This window comes from Stegastes partitus, unplaced genomic scaffold (assembly GCF_000690725.1).
Source record: "Stegastes partitus isolate 25-593 unplaced genomic scaffold, Stegastes_partitus-1.0.2 Scaffold1384, whole genome shotgun sequence".
NCBI classification, from domain to species: Eukaryota; Metazoa; Chordata; class Actinopteri; family Pomacentridae; genus Stegastes; species Stegastes partitus.
Window position 1 is genome coordinate 74,312 of NW_007579115.1, and position 18,697 is coordinate 93,008.

The 18,697-nt window shown below is 40.0% G+C and overlaps 1 protein-coding gene across 1 annotated transcript in view; it reads right to left on the reverse strand.

Moving 5' to 3' along the window:
• Positions 1-1,807: 1,807 nt before the first annotated feature.
• rpa1 (replication protein A1) overlaps positions 1,808-18,697 on the reverse strand; it is a 29,087-nt gene continuing 12,197 nt past the window's right edge. The window contains exons 13-17 of the mRNA XM_008299157.1: positions 13,322-13,451; positions 10,405-10,581; positions 9,456-9,563; positions 9,118-9,204; positions 1,808-2,653 (exon numbers count right to left, since the gene is read on the reverse strand). Of these exons, the coding sequence (XP_008297379.1) occupies positions 2,549-2,653; positions 9,118-9,204; positions 9,456-9,563; positions 10,405-10,581; positions 13,322-13,451 (607 nt within the window). The 3' untranslated portion in view covers positions 1,808-2,548. The remainder of the gene's footprint in view (positions 2,654-9,117; positions 9,205-9,455; positions 9,564-10,404; positions 10,582-13,321; positions 13,452-18,697) is intronic.

Consider the following 18,697-nt stretch of genomic DNA (forward strand, 5'->3'; position numbering starts at 1 on the left):
TTCTCACCGTTTAATAATTACAACTGTCCCATTGTGCCTTTGGAGATTAGTTTCAAAAGCTTGTCTTTCTGATGATGAAGAACTCTGATTGTTCTGTGTCTTGTTAACTACAGGACATTTAGCCTTTAGATGAATGAAAACACATGTACAAAATATTCAAGATGTATGATATAAAGATGAATAATGTATATTTGAATTTGCTTTGGGTCAGAAGAGCAACCGGTTTAAAATTAATTGAAAATGGAAGGAATGTTTGTTTGTTGCATAAACACTTAAAGTGACCCCATGCTGACTATTCCGCTGGCTGTTATTTATATTTCTTGCAGCCTAATGATATAGTTTTTTCATTTCAAGCAGCAGTAATCGAGGTTTAGTAATCCTGAAAAGTTTGTCTCTGGATCAGGGTGACACAAGATGGATTACCTGAAGAGGAAAACACAGCATTCCCAAATCCAAGTTTTTTTGGTTGATTTTTTTAACTGAAACTTGGGCATTAAAAAAAAAAAAAAAAAAAAAAGGGAACCACATTTTCAAGTTTTCAAAGATTTTGTATTCATCTTTTTATATTTGCAATCTTTGTAATTGCTTCTGCCAAACATTTAATAAAAGAACGTTATTAAAGTGTAGCTGCACCTGATTCCTGAGAAACCTGGTCGAACTTAAACATTGTCAGCATACCATGCACAGTTATGGAAAACAAACCCATGACTCCAGCAGAGCGCCACCTCATAAATCATAAACATTTTTAATTTTTACCCCGTTCTGACGTTATTTAGCCACACTTATTCACTGCTAACAACACAGCTACTGCAGAGCTCCAGAGTAACTAATGTAATTCAGTCCAATTAGTCAGCAAAGCTCATTTAACAAGTACGAAATCAATTATCAGCGCATGACAATCTAATCTTTTTCCTTCGCCACGACTGCTTACAAAGAAATGGGAGAACTGAATTCAAGTCGCTTTACTTTCGTCGACATTTAGTTTCCTTTGGCTTATGGGATGAAAGATGTAAATAAGGGCAAAAAATAACTCGCTAGGCCCGAGTCCCAGGGGACGCTGCCAGACAACCCTGCAGAAGTACAACCCTTTTTTCTCAACTGTGCCATGTGAATCACTAAATAAAACATTGCAGCTCAGATAGCTAAAGAGCCAGCATGTCCTACTGTACCAAGCCTCCTCTGTTATTGCTGATTGACAAGGAGTGTGAGGCAGGTAGGGACCAAAGCGCTGCTGTAGCCTTAACATCTGACCCCACGTCTGGCTTGAACCTGTGAAGTTGAACCGCAACATCTAGGAAGTCACATTAATGCCTGAAGTTAGCGAAAGCTGTTTATAGGGAGATGTAGAGGCGACCACAGGCAAACCCAAATCAATATCTCCGAGCATGTAAAGAAAAAAAAACCTTAAATGTACCTTTCCTTAGCGTTTAAAGACAGGTCTAATCCATCTCAGCACCACTACAGGCAACAGATGCGGCGCTCAGCAGAAGCGAGATGTTATCACAAGAAAAAATGGGAAGGTGCAGCCTCTCTGATGTTCTGCTTTAATACAACATGAAAGTCAAGTTTGCAGGGAATCTGTTGCACATCTGAGCAAAACCTTAGGAGATACGGGGCATTGTGTGCCAGCCCTTGAATAAATCCCCTGAACATCGCCTTAAAAGTCGACGTGTTGTTGTTTGCTTTTAATAGGAACAAGTTACGATCAAGTGCTGGGAGCTAAACAGCTTTTCACATTAATTATGTGCTTCAGTTATTACGAATACACTTCTGACAGAGCGCCAAGCATCCACTGTGAAACGGACAGTAAGGTGATTACGAACGTCTTTATTTTGATAATTACAACAACAAAAAAGGGAAGAAAAACATACAAAACGGGCACTGAAAACACCAACAGCACCTTGTATCTCCTTTAAATAGAATGCAGTACATTTGCGATTAGGTCTGGACTGTGCGTGTATGTGCTTGTGTTTGCAAGTATGTGAGAGACGAAGCACAAAAAAAAAAAAAAAAAAGAGAGAGTGGGAGAGTAAACGGTCTTATCAGGGATGTGCAGGTCCAGCCCAGCCATTTTGAGTGCGCGTCAGAGGGTGAAAAGAGTGCTAGCTACTGTGCTGGTCTCCTGCTTAAAAGCAGCCACCATCCCCACATGACCACAGTGTATGCACGAACAACTGGCTGACTTAAGACAGACACAGTGATGATTTCTTTTGTGGCTTACTGACCCACTCTCTGCTCTGCTTCCCCGAATAACAAAAAGGAGGGGGAAAAAAAGAGGAAATCATTTTTTTTTGTTCTGTTCACTGACAGGAAAAAAACCCACCTAGAATGAGGCCACTAAGCATTATGTGACAAAAGGAAAGGTGAACAGTCACTCCATTAGTACTCCATCAGTACTCACTCACTGGGAGATGAAATTACAAACTAAAGTACAGATGTGGAAGAAAATGAAAGAATCCACAGTAACACATTTAGAGCCGTTTGTTGGCTGTACAGAAACAAAGACAAACAAGAAAAAACCAGAACACTCCACAACGGTCACAGCTTCCTACTGGGCAGCCAGTTTCTTTATGTTCACAATCAGCCTCTTGATGTACTCCTTATGGTCAACAGGCTTCACATCCATCACTGTGGCCTTAATCCGGGACTCATCCTGTCGGACAAAGAAAGAGAAAATCCATTTGTATGACATATATTCACTTCCTTCACTGTACAACTCGGGGTCAAAGGACAAGACACTCCCCAAACACTTTGTGTACAGCTCGTGGTTTTTTCCCTGTGTTAAGAGTCTTTTACAAGCTATAAATTGTGGAAAAAAAAGAAAAAATGTAACAGACTTTGTAGCTCAGAATTTTAAAAAATGTATAAAAAAATCTTATGTAATGTATTAATTATCAACAGACAAGTGCGAGCATCTTCCACTCTCCCGTATGAGATGTTTGGATGAGGTATCTGAATTGTGTTGGCATTCAAATGAATGTCTCACAAAAAAAAAAAAAAAGACAGCTTTTAAAGCCTCCACAGCTGTCTAGACAGGGGAAGGTCATTCCTGCCAGCGCTATTAATCTTTGCATTTAAACAGAGGTTACACTCATTTTGTCTCCATTAATCCTTTGCTGCTGAAGAGGGTGAAATGTAAACCATCTTTCTTTGGATTGGCGCCCACTTTCTACAAGAAAATCCTGTTACATATCTTGTTGCTTGTGTTAGTCGCACCTCCACACTGGTGCATTTTTTTGCCCCCTAATTATTATTAATTAATCTTTGCTCTCTCTCGTCTTCTTTAGCACCAACTGGCCAATAAAGCTGACCTGCGGCGGATGTAAAGCCAGACAGGGAGGAGCATCGCTCTCCGTTCCACCAGCAGAGGACTGAGTTGTATTTGCAGTTTTGGTTTTGTTAATTATTAGCTGAGCTTGAAATCACTGGCACTGTATATAAAATCCTATAGGTCAGTTAAACTCTGTTAATAAATGGTAAATTCATTAACTTTAAGGTTAAAGCCCTAGTTAAGATCTACATGCCTCCGTCTGGCCCTGCTAATAACCCTATAAGCCCAAGGCTATTGTCGGGGTAATTTCACTACATTACTTTAAAGCTCCTATCTTCGTCTTTACAGGCACCACCCACACATGCTGTCTGTTTTCAGTCTAGGTTTCCAGACCGTTCATTGTTTGAGATAATGATCCTTGCAGATTTTTTTTATTCTAGTCTTGATAACAAGGTAAAAGAAAATATCTGGTATTATGACATTGTTATGTTTTTACATGTACCTCAGCCTGAAATGCTGGCAGCTGAGAAATCTGTTTGAAATCAAGTCGGGGACATAGTGTGGAATGTGGAAGTATCAACACCATGATAGTGGGATACAGTAAGAGTTAGAAATTGAGAAAAATATGTGCTTAGTGCCTAACAGAAATAACTTTGCCTAGGGCCAACAGAGTCTAGGATCGCTACTGCCTACTTGTACACCGGTGACTTGCACTCGTTTTTCAACCAGAGCTTTTAAATCCTTGCAATAAAAAGCAAGACCATTTTGTGTTTTGTGTTTATTTTTCACACAAAGTGCAATTTAATGTCAACTCTGTGTTGAAGACAATGCTGAAAGTCGGTGTAATTTAGAAACTGGGTTTCTCTTTGGCACGCAGATAAACAACGAGTGTCACTGGAAAGGCTAAGCTGTGCTGTTTAATTTGATGTGCAGTAGAGACTTTGAGAGCAAACGGAAAAAATGGGTCTTGACACTACTAAAGAGGACACTTTGCAGAAGTTTGATCTGACTTAATGTTCTTACTTTGCTATGTGCAAATATATAGCCAACAGGCAGAATTACAAAGCTGTTTCTTGTGATCTGATATCAATATTTGCATTGCATAGATATTAACTTGTGTAAGTATGAATGTATCCACACAGTGACGACTTCATGAATATTTTAAACAAGTGTAATGTGTGTGGAGATGGACAAACAGCTGCATGCATGTTGTAACTGATTAAATTCGATGGAAATTACTAATTATTTTTCCTTCACGATGCTTTGTCGCACAGATAGGCCACTAAAGTTTTTGGAAAGGTGAAGTCATGCAGTTTTATTTCTATGTGTTACACTTCAAGAGCAATCCGACAGAGAAGAAAGGATTTGTAAGTGTAGAAGTGCATGCACTGGGCACGAGGAGGTTAAGTCATACTTTAGCATCAGAAGAGTGAAACCCAACAGATTTCAGATTGTGACAAATTGGTCATCAAAACAAGTATTTCCACTACTTCAAAAAGTGATGAAGAGTTGATTTTTCGTATTTTAACAACAATCAGCCCTTCGAGTGTGCACAGCAGTCAGCTAAAAACACACCTACCAATGTTGTACAAGCATTGAAGTACATGCACTATAAAAAAAATATATATATCATCCGTTTTAAATGAAACCAAACTGTGTTAATACCACATTTACATGATTATTTTTGTTACAGTTGTGTGCAAAATTGTTTTCAGTAGAGAGTGTGATAACGTTTTCGTACCCCTACAATGAATGTGAGTTAAATATAAAAAGAACAGATTAAAAATTAAGCAGCTCTACTTTACCTCAAACAAAAAAATAAATAAATTATGAAGAAGGCATCAGGATTTTGTAGCATCCTGCGTGCATTACATACGAGGACTGTAATATTGACTATGGCTCCAAGTCGACAAGTGGGTGTGTGTGTGTGTGTGTATATACAGGATGTGTGTGTTTGTGCATCTGTAAGTAGCCAACATCACACGGTTGGGTGTTGATCTACACTTGGCAACCAGTGCTGTGTGTGTTTGTGTGTGTGTGTGTGTGTGTATACACATGAGCACAAGAAAAAAAAACAACACACATAAATTTGTTCTGCTGTGACCTTTTCCTAACAGCTTTAAACTTGCCAGGAACACTTGCAGCAAACAGCAGCCAAGGAAACTAACCGTTTCCTACGTGCGAAACAAGGTATTTTATCTCCTATACCGCCTCGAAAACGAGAGCAGCAGAGACGAAGAGCTGACAGAAAATTCACACAGACACTCATTTACCAGCAACTAATGACTCACTTTAAATCTGTCAAATCTTCACTTATAATCCCTAATCTACACGTAACCTGTTTGATCCTCGCACACGGTGCTACACCAGTAGTTCTTATCCAGCCCTGGAAAACTGGCCGAGTGCAGCTGATCTGTTGTCGAACAGAAAGCCAGCAGTGCTCAGGGCAACCAGTGCCAGGAATCACTTCACTACTCTCTACACTAACAGCCTCGCCTTGCACTGTAACCCCAAGATGGTGTGATTAGTGATGGTCAGGTCACATCAGACAGAGACAAGATTGTTCAGGGTAAAAGGAGAAGACGTTAGTCAACCAACCGTCTCATTTCAAATCCACCTACTTCTGCTTAAACAGACGCTGCAGAGGTCAATATTGAGGTAGTCCTTCAATGAAAAGCCTTGTGTGTTCAATCTTAGATTTTCCATCAGTGTCATCCTTTTGATACACCTAAATCAGTTACAATGTCAAAACACAGCCTACAGGGACGATAACAGCTTGATAACAGCACAGCAGTTTGGATATTACAGCCGCAAGGAGACGTTTCTATATTTCAGGACAGTAGCAGATATAGCGTCAACAGAGTCAAGTACCAACCGGTGATGTCCAAGAGATTGTGCTCAGACAATAACAACACATGTAAAGTAATTAAGTAATTTACTCTTTGACATTTTAACAGTTTCAACATATATTTTGAATACATGTTGGATTTTGATTTCAATGCAAAAGAAAAACGACAAAGAGTACACTGAGCATCACACCAGTATGAAGCAGCTGCAGCTTGCATTTGTTGTGATGAATACATTCCAATTATTCAGTGTTTCACTAAAAGCATCACAAAAAGTGTGCAGCATTGCTTCTGATTTGGAATTACTCCCCAAGTTGAAATCCTAAAGAGTTCAAGCTTATTCATTTAATACTTAAATATTCAAATTTCACACCAAAATGAGATTTTTCTTTTCTTTTTTAATGGCTGGACAATACTGAATGAAATTTTGATTTCACCCTTAACAGGACAGTCGCAAACTCTTTCAACAAGTTCTTGGTTTTTTTGTTTTTAGATTTATTTTGAGTTTTCATTCGATGTGATGCACAGCAACAAACGCATCACAGCACATAAATGTGATGAATCCTCATGTCAAATAAATCTACTCTATACACTCTCTATCAAAACAGTCTTTATCTTCTATGCAACATAGTGACAGTAACAAAGCTGGAGGCTGTATTTAGCTACTTGGAATTGTAATCTCATTTCTTTGATAATTGATAAATGTTTAATATATAAAGGATAAGAAAATTGTAAAAAAAAAAATGACCTTCACATTCTCCCAAAGTACCTCCCTGCAGACTTCTCATTTTGCTTGACCAACATTAGAAAACTCAAAGACAGTCAAATTAGAATGACGACAAAAAAGAAGCAGAAAATTCTCATATTTTAAAGCTGGAATTAAGTGAATTTTCAACAATTCATTAGTCATCTAAATTACTTCTGAGTAATTAACTGATTACATTTAATTCAAATGACCAATTGTTTAATTTCATCGTCTTTACATTGCATCTCTGTGCATGTGGCTAAAATCCTGATGTCTACCTTCCCAACATTAGATACAGCCAGAGTGACCTTTAAGATGTGCTGACAGTCTGTTTCAGTGTCTTGATGGCATTACAGGTGATAATTTCATCACACTCCTCAAGCGAGTAACGTGATTCAGTTAAAATGTAGAGGATAATTTCCTCAGCTGTTGAGGATGAAGCTCATTAGAGCAGTCCTGTCACATTTAAAGCCCTTTCAGTCATGCGCTCTTTTTTTTGGTTATTAATCTGACGGCATCTGAACGTGACGGCTTCATGTCTGAATGAGCAACTTGGTCACTTTTACAAAAAAGTCTTAAGGGCAGTATCACTGGGTTGGATCTAGCAACATGTACTACCACTTTTCACAAATCCCAGCTGTATGCCCTCACATTGACATATCGGCAAATTACGACGGATTTTAAGTTGTGTAGCGCGACTTGGCGATAAGTTTTCCATATGGCAGCACTGCTATCATGACACGAGTGCAAAAGACACAAGTTTCTGAGCCAAAATCTAAAACATCTTTCAAGTAATTTGCTGCAAAGGATCAATAAAGAATTAATCTTTACAAATGCCAAGTTTTGCCTGGTTCACTTTGTTCTGTCTATAAAAGTGCAACTTTACTGCGATGATGACAGATTTCACAACATCGGATCAATAATAACTGTAATGAATGCAATCTGGTATTTGACAACACATCGACAGAAGCTGAAATATCGGTATTGTCTTTCAGCTGATTTGTAGGATTTGTTTTTTCTTGTGTTTATTAAATAACTGCCCCATTAAACAGCAGAAAGATCCATGAGTGTCGTCAAAGCGAGAGAGCTGCCCGCAATTACACACAAGGGAAAAGAGAAGTACCTTCATTAATTGCCTATAATTATAACTGATTACAACAAGATCGATCAAGACTTAATACTTGAGGTAGGTGAGGTGCAACACATTGAGTAGTTTATAGGCAACGATTAAAATGTTTGGTACACAGTTGAGGCACCTTCTAATTTTACTTGTTAGCACAAGTTTCTAAATACTTCCCTCTCACATTAAGATTTTTATTAGAGATTTTTCAAGTGCATTATGTGTCACTTGATACTGTCCAAACGGGTGTATACAGTGGCTCTCTCCATCACTGTCGATGTTCTGTCTGAATGAATCTGTGAGGAACGTTGAGGCAAAAGTGACCGATGCCTGAAAGTCAGAATGTCGCCACTTTAAAAGATAGAGGCAGCGATGTTACACTTCCCCTGTCTGGAAAAAAAACCTCAAGTCTCAGTGTGATACCAGAGGATGGATGAGTGTCATCAATTGTTAAGGGCCTGCTTTGTGCTACATCAAGCCTATACAACACTGTACGCGCGACAACATGTGAAACTATAGCACAATGGCTGGCTTGTAGCATTGAAAAGGAGAAAATAAACTCAAAGAGGGGTTGCAGGTGTCTCTGTTGAAGGAATATGGGGTTTGGAGACAGAAGCCAATACATGCTTGTAGCAGTGCCATTGGCAGTTAGGATGCTGAGCTGAATGTGACAGACACAGTGGCCTCTTCTGTGTGTTGAAGGCGGATGCAGCCTCTGGCTTGGCTCCAGACTTCCTGCTCAGAGTCCCAGCCCAATCAATTCTTTTATGTGCTTCCCTCAAAACAAACCTCTATCTGTGTGGCCTACAGGAAATAGTGGCCGCGGCTAATCTGTGTGTGCACCCTTCACAAAGCCACTGAAAACGAGCAGCATTCTAGGACAAACACAGTTTTTTAGATGTGCTGCTGTCTGTCAAAGTGAAAGCTAGGTAGTTCTGTTAATGAATGGGAAAACTATCAAAGGGGGGTTAAAAAAAAAACAACACAGCTACAACATAAAGAACCTGTTATGTTCCTGCTATGTACTTACAGCCGACACAGGAAAAAGACGGTACTTTAGGGATCTGAGGCAGCCTCCGCAATGTAAAGCCTGTAGGGATTTTATCAAACTGATTACGATTCCACTTTTACTCACGTTGTACGTTTCCAGCTTCACTCGGTTGCGGAAGACAAAAGTGTTGAAGTTGGCTTGCTGGAAGACCTCATCAAAGGCGGTTTCATTCTAAAATTAAAACACAAGATGCACATACGCTTTGAATTTAAAATGACTTAACTCATCATTGTCTCAAGTGTAAACCACAACGATTTTCCTAAAGTAATTATGTCTGGAAGAAACAAAGCACAGGAGATGCCTTTGACACATTTGTATTTGTCAGTCCAGTGTGTGTCTTTGGCAATAACAAAGCCAGAGGTTTGGTTCTTGCCCCGGTCATTTCCTGAGGCCAGTATTATATTCAGGAAGGAGAGTCTCACCGAGTCCTTGAGTTGCCCCAGGTAAGCTGCATTCTGGCCCAGGATGGCCTCTGCACTCTCCTGGAAGCAAGTCACCCACTGGTTGTCCCCATAATCTGCAATATTGGCCTGACGGACAACACGGAGAAGAAAAGGTAACAGTAAATAGACAGGAAAGTTTCATGAATGAAGACGTACTGACCAATGTACCCCAGCTCACATTCTGTACAAGGTGTTGTTTGTTTTCTATAGCAGTGAGTGGACAGCCTATATTACTGCTGGCAAGCCTGGCAAAAAAAAACACGCAGATTCACGGTGCACTTACACATACATAAATAGAGAGGAAGCAGATTCACAGCTTATTCTACAGCTTGTGAAGAACAACAATATGTCAACTGGTGAATGGTACAAAACAAAAGCCGCTTATTTCAGATGCCTGGCTCCCATTACTCTTTTGCTGACTAAGTGAGTTTTTGTTATTTTCTTTACAAAAAAAAAGAAAGTTTATTGCAAAGAAGCTGAGAAAACGGCCAGCATTTGTGTTCATCCCTGCATTTTCTGTAAAAAGACATCACTGTATGGAAAGCTGCAGCGATTAACTCAGCATAGCTCGAACAGAGTGTAAAGACTATCCAGAATTAGTCTTCATTACAACGTGCCACAGAAACAGCAGAACTGGCTTTAAACACATCTAAATTTAACTGCAGAGAGCAGATTGGGACATTGTTGAAGCACAGGGAATGAGCCATTAAGGGGGGAGGGTGGCTTCAGATCCAGGACACAGAAAGATGAATAAAGAGAGGAAGTTATGAAAACACAAATGAGGAAGATTAGAAAAATGCTCATGATTGAGCAGAAACAACAGACATGTACAAGTATGTGCTTTATCATGTATGCTTATATGAGTGCATGTTTGACAGCCTAAAAAAAATGTCATCAACTTTAGTGAAACCAATGCTGAGTCACTTACAGAGAGGATGAGGCGGTACTTGAAGTTCGGGAACTCTTTGTCACACTTCTCGCAGCGGAACATGCCATTCTGCTGGTCTATCACTTTTTTATTGCAGTCTTGGCTCGGGCAGGCCTGATAAAGGCAATTTTCCTTGCGCAGAAACACGATGGTGGCTATGCAGGTGTAGTAGTCTCCCTAAAAAGTCAAATAAACCAGAACCTGTGTAAACAAAACTTCAGTGACAAATAAAGTTACTCTTCGCGAGATGCCGTTTTCTCACTCTCGTGACCTTTGTGCTTCATATGTTAAATATGTTGACTGTCGAAAACCAAAAAACAAAACAGCAATAAATTAACATTAGGATGGCATTTTCAGGAGTATGTCGAGATGTATGTGTACAGTCAGAGCAACATTTATGCAGCAGGTGCACAAGTTACACACCCAACCAGAATCCTAGCGGATGACAGAAATGCAAACTAGCAAGGGAGCTGTTGTTTTTTTATAGGGAGGAGGAAAAACTTTAGAACACTGCTGCATGTAAACAGCCTCCAAGAAACATTCCTAGCTGACATGGAAAACATCCAAACAACAGACATGAATCCACATTGGATGGAAATAGATGCATATCAGAAGACGCTCAGGATATGCTTCAAATAAGTCACGTCACCTCTCCTCGTGATAGGGTTTTTTTTCTCATGAAGGGCAGGCTTTAAGGCACATAAGAGAGGCTTGTCGCACCCTAACAGTTGACTGTTTGGGACAAAGTCTCCCCGCTCTTACTAACTTTGGCATAGGCTGTCACAACATAGAGGAGACTAGGCTGCTGCATGCTGTGATAAAGGATGCAGGTGCCTCTTCAGGGTCAGGGAGCAGAGCAACAGACTTGCCACCTGCCACCAAGTCAGAGGTCAGAAAAGTTTGAAAAATGTCCATTATAGTTTGCTGTAGAAAACAAAGATGAGGGCGATTTATTTTTTAAAAAATAGATCATATCTCTAAAGTGGAATGAAAATCAATTCTTTCCCCTCTCTCTGTTCTCCACATGCTGTCTGCTGCATTAATATGCCAAATGCGTTGGACCTCAATTAACTTCCAGAACAGGACAATTGATGCTCCGTGTCACTTTGGATTAATAAAAAGCCCTTGAGTGTGTTAAATGACAGCATCAAAATAAGCAAAAATCATCCGTTTCAACACACAAAACAGCCTGCTTTTTTTAATAACTGTTTTGATTTACAGAACAATCCAGACATCAACCTCTGCTATTTTTCCCAAGAAGTCCAATTAGTCAAGTAAAATACCTCTTTAATTAGCGCGTGACTGACCAGCAGGAAGAGGACAGAAGTACTTGTTTCTTGCCTCTGTCATAGGCTTTTTACAAATGCGGTGTCAAGCCACCAGGAGGAGGGTGACCACTTACTGTCACAGAGGGCACGGGAGCAATGTGGAAACTTGAGATTGTGACACAAAGACTTTGTGACAGTGACAATTAATTGCAAAAGACTTTGGTTGGTGGGGTCTCGAGAAGCCTGACCCCCATCCCCCTGTGTATGGGATGTCTCAGAGGGTTTGAGGACAGCTTTGGCTCAGCTCCTTTCGTCAGCACCGGGTCTTATCACAGACAATGCTAAGAAGGAGCCTCCATAGCCCGGGGGACAAGACTTTCAGGATTTCACCTGAAATAGGCTAATGACTATAGTGTGAAATTTAAGAGAAAAATAAGGAGATTGAACTATTTAAGCTGCATTGTCAGCTTTCAGATTATCGAATAGCTCAAGTGGGTACAGTAAGAGGGGCATAAAGAGGAGCAATAAGCCATGTGTTGTCTGCGACTGGGATTCGTGCAGCTCTTTCCCAAAGAAGAGAATTATCAGGACACCAGAAATATCACGAGGTCAGACACAGCCTCAGGCAACTAACATGCACACTACTGAATGGAAAAAACAAAAAAAATAAAATTAGGCATTCAACAAAACATATTGTTCTCTTAATTGAAGCTTACAGACAAGTCTCGCTCCTTTTTAATCCAAGTACTTTAGCCGTTCTCTTTGTTTTTAAGGAATAATAGGCCCTCAAGTAGTTTTAAGCTTTCAACCAGCCGATATATCCCCGTAACTCGAGTGCTTCACGCTTGTCTTTTACAGCCACTGCAAAATTGTCCGTTCCATGTCTCTCGAGGCCCTTTCATAATGGCTTGTATCTATTAATTGTCCTGGCCTTAATGGCGTATTTTCATCATACTGTGATGATTGCTAATGTGCAGAGCATGTTAAATTACAGAACTTAAGATCTCTGTACAGGTCACATTTTCTGCTCCAGACAATTTATACACTCCTCTAAGCACCATTTCCCTCGACATCATAAATAAAAAAAACTGGGGACATTAAAGAACAGATTTTTTTTACTCATCTGAGGGCAGTAATTCGATTACAAAAGGGCAAAGAATATAACCTATGTAATCTTCAGAATCGATACTAGAAATAAATGCGACTTTCACCAAGAACATATACCAAGACTATAAGGGGGGGGAATGACACCCGCAATGCAGGGGGATTAATGAGCAGCATGGGATCAGGAAGCTTTGTGGGATCCGATTTTAAAAGCACACATACTTGGTGGTGCAGTGATTTTATGAGTCATTGATTATAAAGATTCATCACAGCGACTGTCAGCTAAAGGAGCCTTTGCAAAGCGGAGGTAGGAGTGACAAGGTTACGCTGTAGAAGACGATATAGACTTGCAATGTGTACCTTGGGTTTTTATTAACAAATGCAGCTTGACTGTGAGCACTTTCATATTTGTTGTTTGGGATTCAACGGCGGTCTTTCAGTTTGTCCTTGAATATCTTCAAAGCGTCATCCCTGAATAACAATATATCTGGGGTTACCATATCTGTAATGTTTGAATGTGTCAAGACAAAGCTGTGCGTGTGTACCTTGTCTCCGTGTCCTAGATGCTCGTTCTTGACGTCAGATAGAGACTTCCAGTTGGTGTTTCCTCCCCCGCTGCCACCTTTCACCTCCGTCAGAGACTGTCCATCCATAGCGTGGCCCTCCTGGTCATACCTATGTGAAATAAAACGAAGAGCAGTCACTGCATGTTTGACCCCATTCACAGTAAACCAGGTACAGTTTAAAAACAGCACCAACCACATACATAAATTCATTATTCATTAATCTTTCGGGGGCCTGCTTGTTGGCCTTGTATGGCAGTTCTGGTTTATGAGTGTGCGTGAATGAGAAACACACTAAAAAGTGCTTCGGAGCCTACACAAGTGTGGACCATTTACCGTTAATCTCTTGGGTTTTTGTCTCAGCTAATTATTTGGTCCATAAAGTGCAGGGAAAACAATGCAAAAAAAGTGGCTGAATAGCTTATTTAGTCAAACAAACAGTTCAAAGACAAGCCATTTACTTTGATGTCACACAGGACTTTGACAAAATATTCATATTTGAGAGGTGGGAAACAATAATATGTGACATTTGTGCTTTTAAAAAGCTTTAAAATGATAATCTATTATTCTATTGTCTAAATTGATGCCATTTCAATTTCTGTCTGTTGAGTTGCCCATTAATAAGCTTATCTCATCAGCTCTATAATGTCTAGAGCGCGGCACTAAGTTAGCATCTGACTCATATCGTGAAGATTTTTTTTTCTTTTTTTTAAATCAATATAACACAATCAGAAATGTCGCCTTTTTAATTCCATGTTTTTTGCTCCTTTGTCAAAACCTGTTAATTAGAGATACCAGAGTCTCACACAAAGAGTCACTAATGCGACTTCTAACGGCGCTAAGGAGTTACAGGGATCCTAGTAGCGTCCCTTTGTTGTAACTCCAGTCTTCTGCGCCAAATAGATGGTGATTCAAGTCAAGCCACCCCAACACAGGCTGTTATGGAAGAACATACTAATGTGTAAAATCTGTTAGCTTCCCCTTTTAACGAAGTTAACTCACCCTGTTAACATGGCAAAAACAAACCGAAAGTATTTCCACTTGTCATAATATTGCTTTTCAGAGGCCCACTTATGATCTGCAGCATTATTCATTCCAACACATCCAAACCAGAGCAGGAGGCACAATACGCTGCTGTTCACATGGCTGTCAACACACTGCAGGCTGTCCATTTAACAGTTAGCCTTAAAAAAAAAAAAGAAAAAAAAAGCCTTGTTCTAAGCAGAGAATCCGTTTGTGTTTGTCAAAGCAGTGATGGCTCATCCGAGAGCAAGCAGGCTGAGAGGCTTGTGAAATGAATCAACAGCAGAGGGACAGATGAGCTGGCTAGGGTCAGGTTACTGCTGTTACGGTGATATGAGAAACCCATTTTCATCCAATGTTCCCGGTAATTCGGGGTAGACAATAGGAAGAAGTAGAGGGAAGGCAAGGTAGATGGAGAAAAAAGATGGGTGGAGGTAAAAAAAAAAAAATTTAAAAATGCAGTTGTGGGGGGAAAAAAATGTCAGTTTGAAATGGTCACAGAGATCAATAGAGCTTACTAATCTGTTGGCCACGAGGCAGAGCGGCGCACAATGGGGAGGGTTGGGTTGTAAATATGAGCAGAGCATGCCTTGCTCCTGGAGGCATGACTAATTGAAAATACCCCATTAACAGTTCAGACTGTGGCCCGAGCGACACACACACAGGCTGCCTATTCCCCCACTTCTGACAAATGTAAGCAATTCTTCACGGTGGCACCAACTTCCTCACCACCATACCAGCACAGATTTGCTTTAATTGTACCTGCATCCAAGCTGGAAGAACATTCTGACAAATCATATCAGACAAAACGGAGATACCATTTCCTGCCGTGTCTTAACAACTCCTAAGACAGATGTTCTACAGAGGAGAAAAATCTAGCGACATAGCTGAGGTGATTAAAAATGCATGACACTTTAAAAGGTAAAACTGCAGCACAGTAATGCTTCACATGGCTGCTCTGGACATCTGATTTGACAGATACCCAAAAGGGCTCCAAACCGCTCAACAAGACACCACTGTGACAGAATCCAGTTTTTAAATCTGCTGCTGTTTTTAATCATACAGACAGTGAGGCGCAAGGGAAACCGAAATGGCACGGAGAATGGCGATTGTGATGAAGGAGACGAAAACAGGGAACAAATTAGACCTGGCAGAAAATGTGCAACAGTCAACTGAAGGCGGGCGGATCCCAGCTTCCAGCAGAGTGGCTTCAGAGAGGCAAACTATCTGCGGGAACACCAAGATGGTCGACTGGAGGTTGGCAAGACACGTGCACGTGCGCGCCACAGACGTGTCAAATGTCAGCCGTGTCAATGAATGAGGACAGTACAGGAGCAGAGAGGTGTCAGGGGAGGAGGCATGAGGGGATGATAGAAAAGTCTCCGTAAGTAGAGTTCTCAGCTCCAGGGTAAGACTCTCGTGCCTGAGCTGAAACTAGCAAACACACCACAGACTACCCCATGTTGTGTGTGACATGGAGTTAGTTCATCAGTGGTTCCTGACATGCTGTCATTTATCTAACCTGAAGCAACCTTTAAAAAAAAAAAAAAGATACAATGGTGTTTTTCTCTTTATGTAATTAAACAAGGATGAATCTCAATATGTTTTCTTTGCTCGCATTTTGGCAAAAAAAAAAAAAAGAAAAAGAAAAATCACTGCTTAGTGTTTATTTCTCCGTGTGATGAACAGATCAAACAGGCACAAAGTAAATATGCATGAATACAGCAGTCCAACGTTTATATGTTTTTCTTGCACCTTAGGAACATTTCAGCATGCATCAGTGGATTCTCACCAGTGCATCACAATAGTTGAATTTTAATGAGTTTGTTTTATACAGAACTCCACAGAGAAAGTATATCATGGAAAAACAGAACAAGTCATTAATATGCTATAGTGTTTTCCCTTGTATAAATAGATTTAAATAATGTACCCATAAGGCAAACTGAGGCGCCTGCTAACCTGTTATTTAATGAATAAAGTTATAACCATCAGACAGAGCAACAATTTACATCTTCATTAGGTGTTTAGAGTAAAATATTAAAAAAAATACTGATTAAATGGCATGAGTTGAATTTAAATACATAGTCAGTATTGGGAGTACATGAAACTGTCAATTAATGTTTATATTATTCATCAGCCTGTCGGTTATTTTCTTAAGCAATCAATAACTGCTTGGCTACAAAACAGTAGAAAATAGTGAAAAATGTTAATTATAAATTCCCAGAGCCCAGCCTAAAACCCTCACAGTGCTTGTTTTGTCCAACCAAGCCCAAAGACGTTCAATTTATTATGATAAATGACAGAAAAATCCTCACCCTGGAGAAGCTGCAACCACAAAAATATTTAGCAATTTGCTTGAAAAATGACAATTATCAAAAAAGATTACGTTTCTATCTGTCAACTAATTGGCTGAATACTTCAGCTCTTGTCAAAAAATAAAAGCACAAAACAGCATAGTGCTAATTAAATGATTTTGTACAGCACTGAACAGACCCTGCAGAGCAGCTTGTGGTTGAATGTAAGATTTCTTGACTGTTACCAAATATAGCTTAAATCCCTCAGTAGGTCACTTACTAATTAAATTCAGCTAATAAATTAGTAATTCAGCTGGTAATTATTCCACTACTTTTTTTTTTTTTTTTATTGAAGCAGCATTGTGAAGCATTTGGGTAAAACACCGGCCAATTCGATAATGAGGCATCATTTTCACTAGACTACTGCGTTAAAGTTTGTTTGCTTCTCGGCTGACATAATTACTGCCCTAGCTATGTGCCGTGTCTGTACAAGTGGAAAATACTGGAGTCATGATAAGAAGACAGAGAAAATGTCAGCTTGGATTTGTGTGACTAAATGAGATAATGGTGAATGTCTGAGGTTGACAGCATCAAGAACTGAGAATAAATCTGACAAAGTGTAGCTCACAGAGGAGCGACTGCTCTGCCTGACAGCATGGGGGGAAAAGGCAGCATGACCGTCTCTAAATGTGCTGTTGCCACCTAATGGACAACTGCATCTGCACAGTTAGATGGATGGAAGTGTGAACGTCAAGTCTGATTCTGACACAACTAATTCTCAGGAAAAAAAAGAACTTACTGCAGATTTAATGTCAAGTTTGCAGCCTGTGTGAGGTGACGGTAAAAAAAAGAGTGCAGCCATGTATTCATATGCACCACAACAATGCACTAAGAGCCCAGATAAACGAAAGCTTATTAGTGCATAGTCCAGCATTCTTATTAAAAGGAAATTCAGGTTGTTTTCATCTCCACAAGATTAATTACGACCCCAAACAGGGATAGCACTCAGCTTTCCATAAAAGCACACCAGCAAATGCTGAGTAGCACCACTAATACTGTGCATGAGTTTGAGGCAACAGCCCACCAAGGATAGACTATTCATTTGAGCAGGTCCCAGAGGTCTGCGCCAAAACACAATCAAATTAAGACGCCTCCACAGGAGTAAAACAATGATGTTTCAGCAGCCTTGGTTGTACTGTAAAGACACCTTTTTTTTTGGTTTAGTGAGAAAAAGCTCTGGATTCTTTGTGCAAGCTTAAATAAATAATCATAGACAGATTCATTCAAATTTTAATTGATTTTTTTTTCCTAATTCAAATTTTAGCTCACAGAACAATTATTAAGGGACACAACACAGACTGCAACCATCCTGAGACGCAGCCTAATCAGCAAGACAACAACACACATTATGTATTCCACAGGTAGCAGCCCTCCCATGAAAACACATGCTAGCTACGTACGATATTACTTCCATATAATTACTGTGATGTCGCTTCAAAACAGGAATAAATAACTAGGAGAGTGCTCTCCCTACCCGCTTCACAGCATGAGGCTGGCTGTGCTACAGCTCTCAACATGCTACATAACGATCCTGTCTTTGCGTCGAGTCTCACTTGGATTGACTTGGATCGAGAGTAACGAGTCAGGTCTGGCTTCCTTCCATCTGTGACTTTTAAACTGTTCATTAGTGGACGCCTGCAAACCTGCAGAAACCCACCGTCCCACAAGGACCAGCCCCTCTTCTGCAGTGCTGAATACCAACACAAGGATTTAAGGATCATTATCTCTGGCTGTCCAAGTGAGAAGTGACAGAGTGAAGAGCAAACATCTGTCATTAAACAAGAAGAGAGCGCAAGAAGGGCATAAAGTCTGTGCTACTGGGGTGTGGAAAAGTGATTCAGGACTTAATGGGGTACAGGTAAGATAAATCTTAACACCCAGGAGTGATCTTGATAGACGAGAGTTTTATATCACTAAGCCAATGTAAAATAATCCCATTACAAATATAAAACTTCAGTCGTTGGCTTTCTGAGAAATCAAA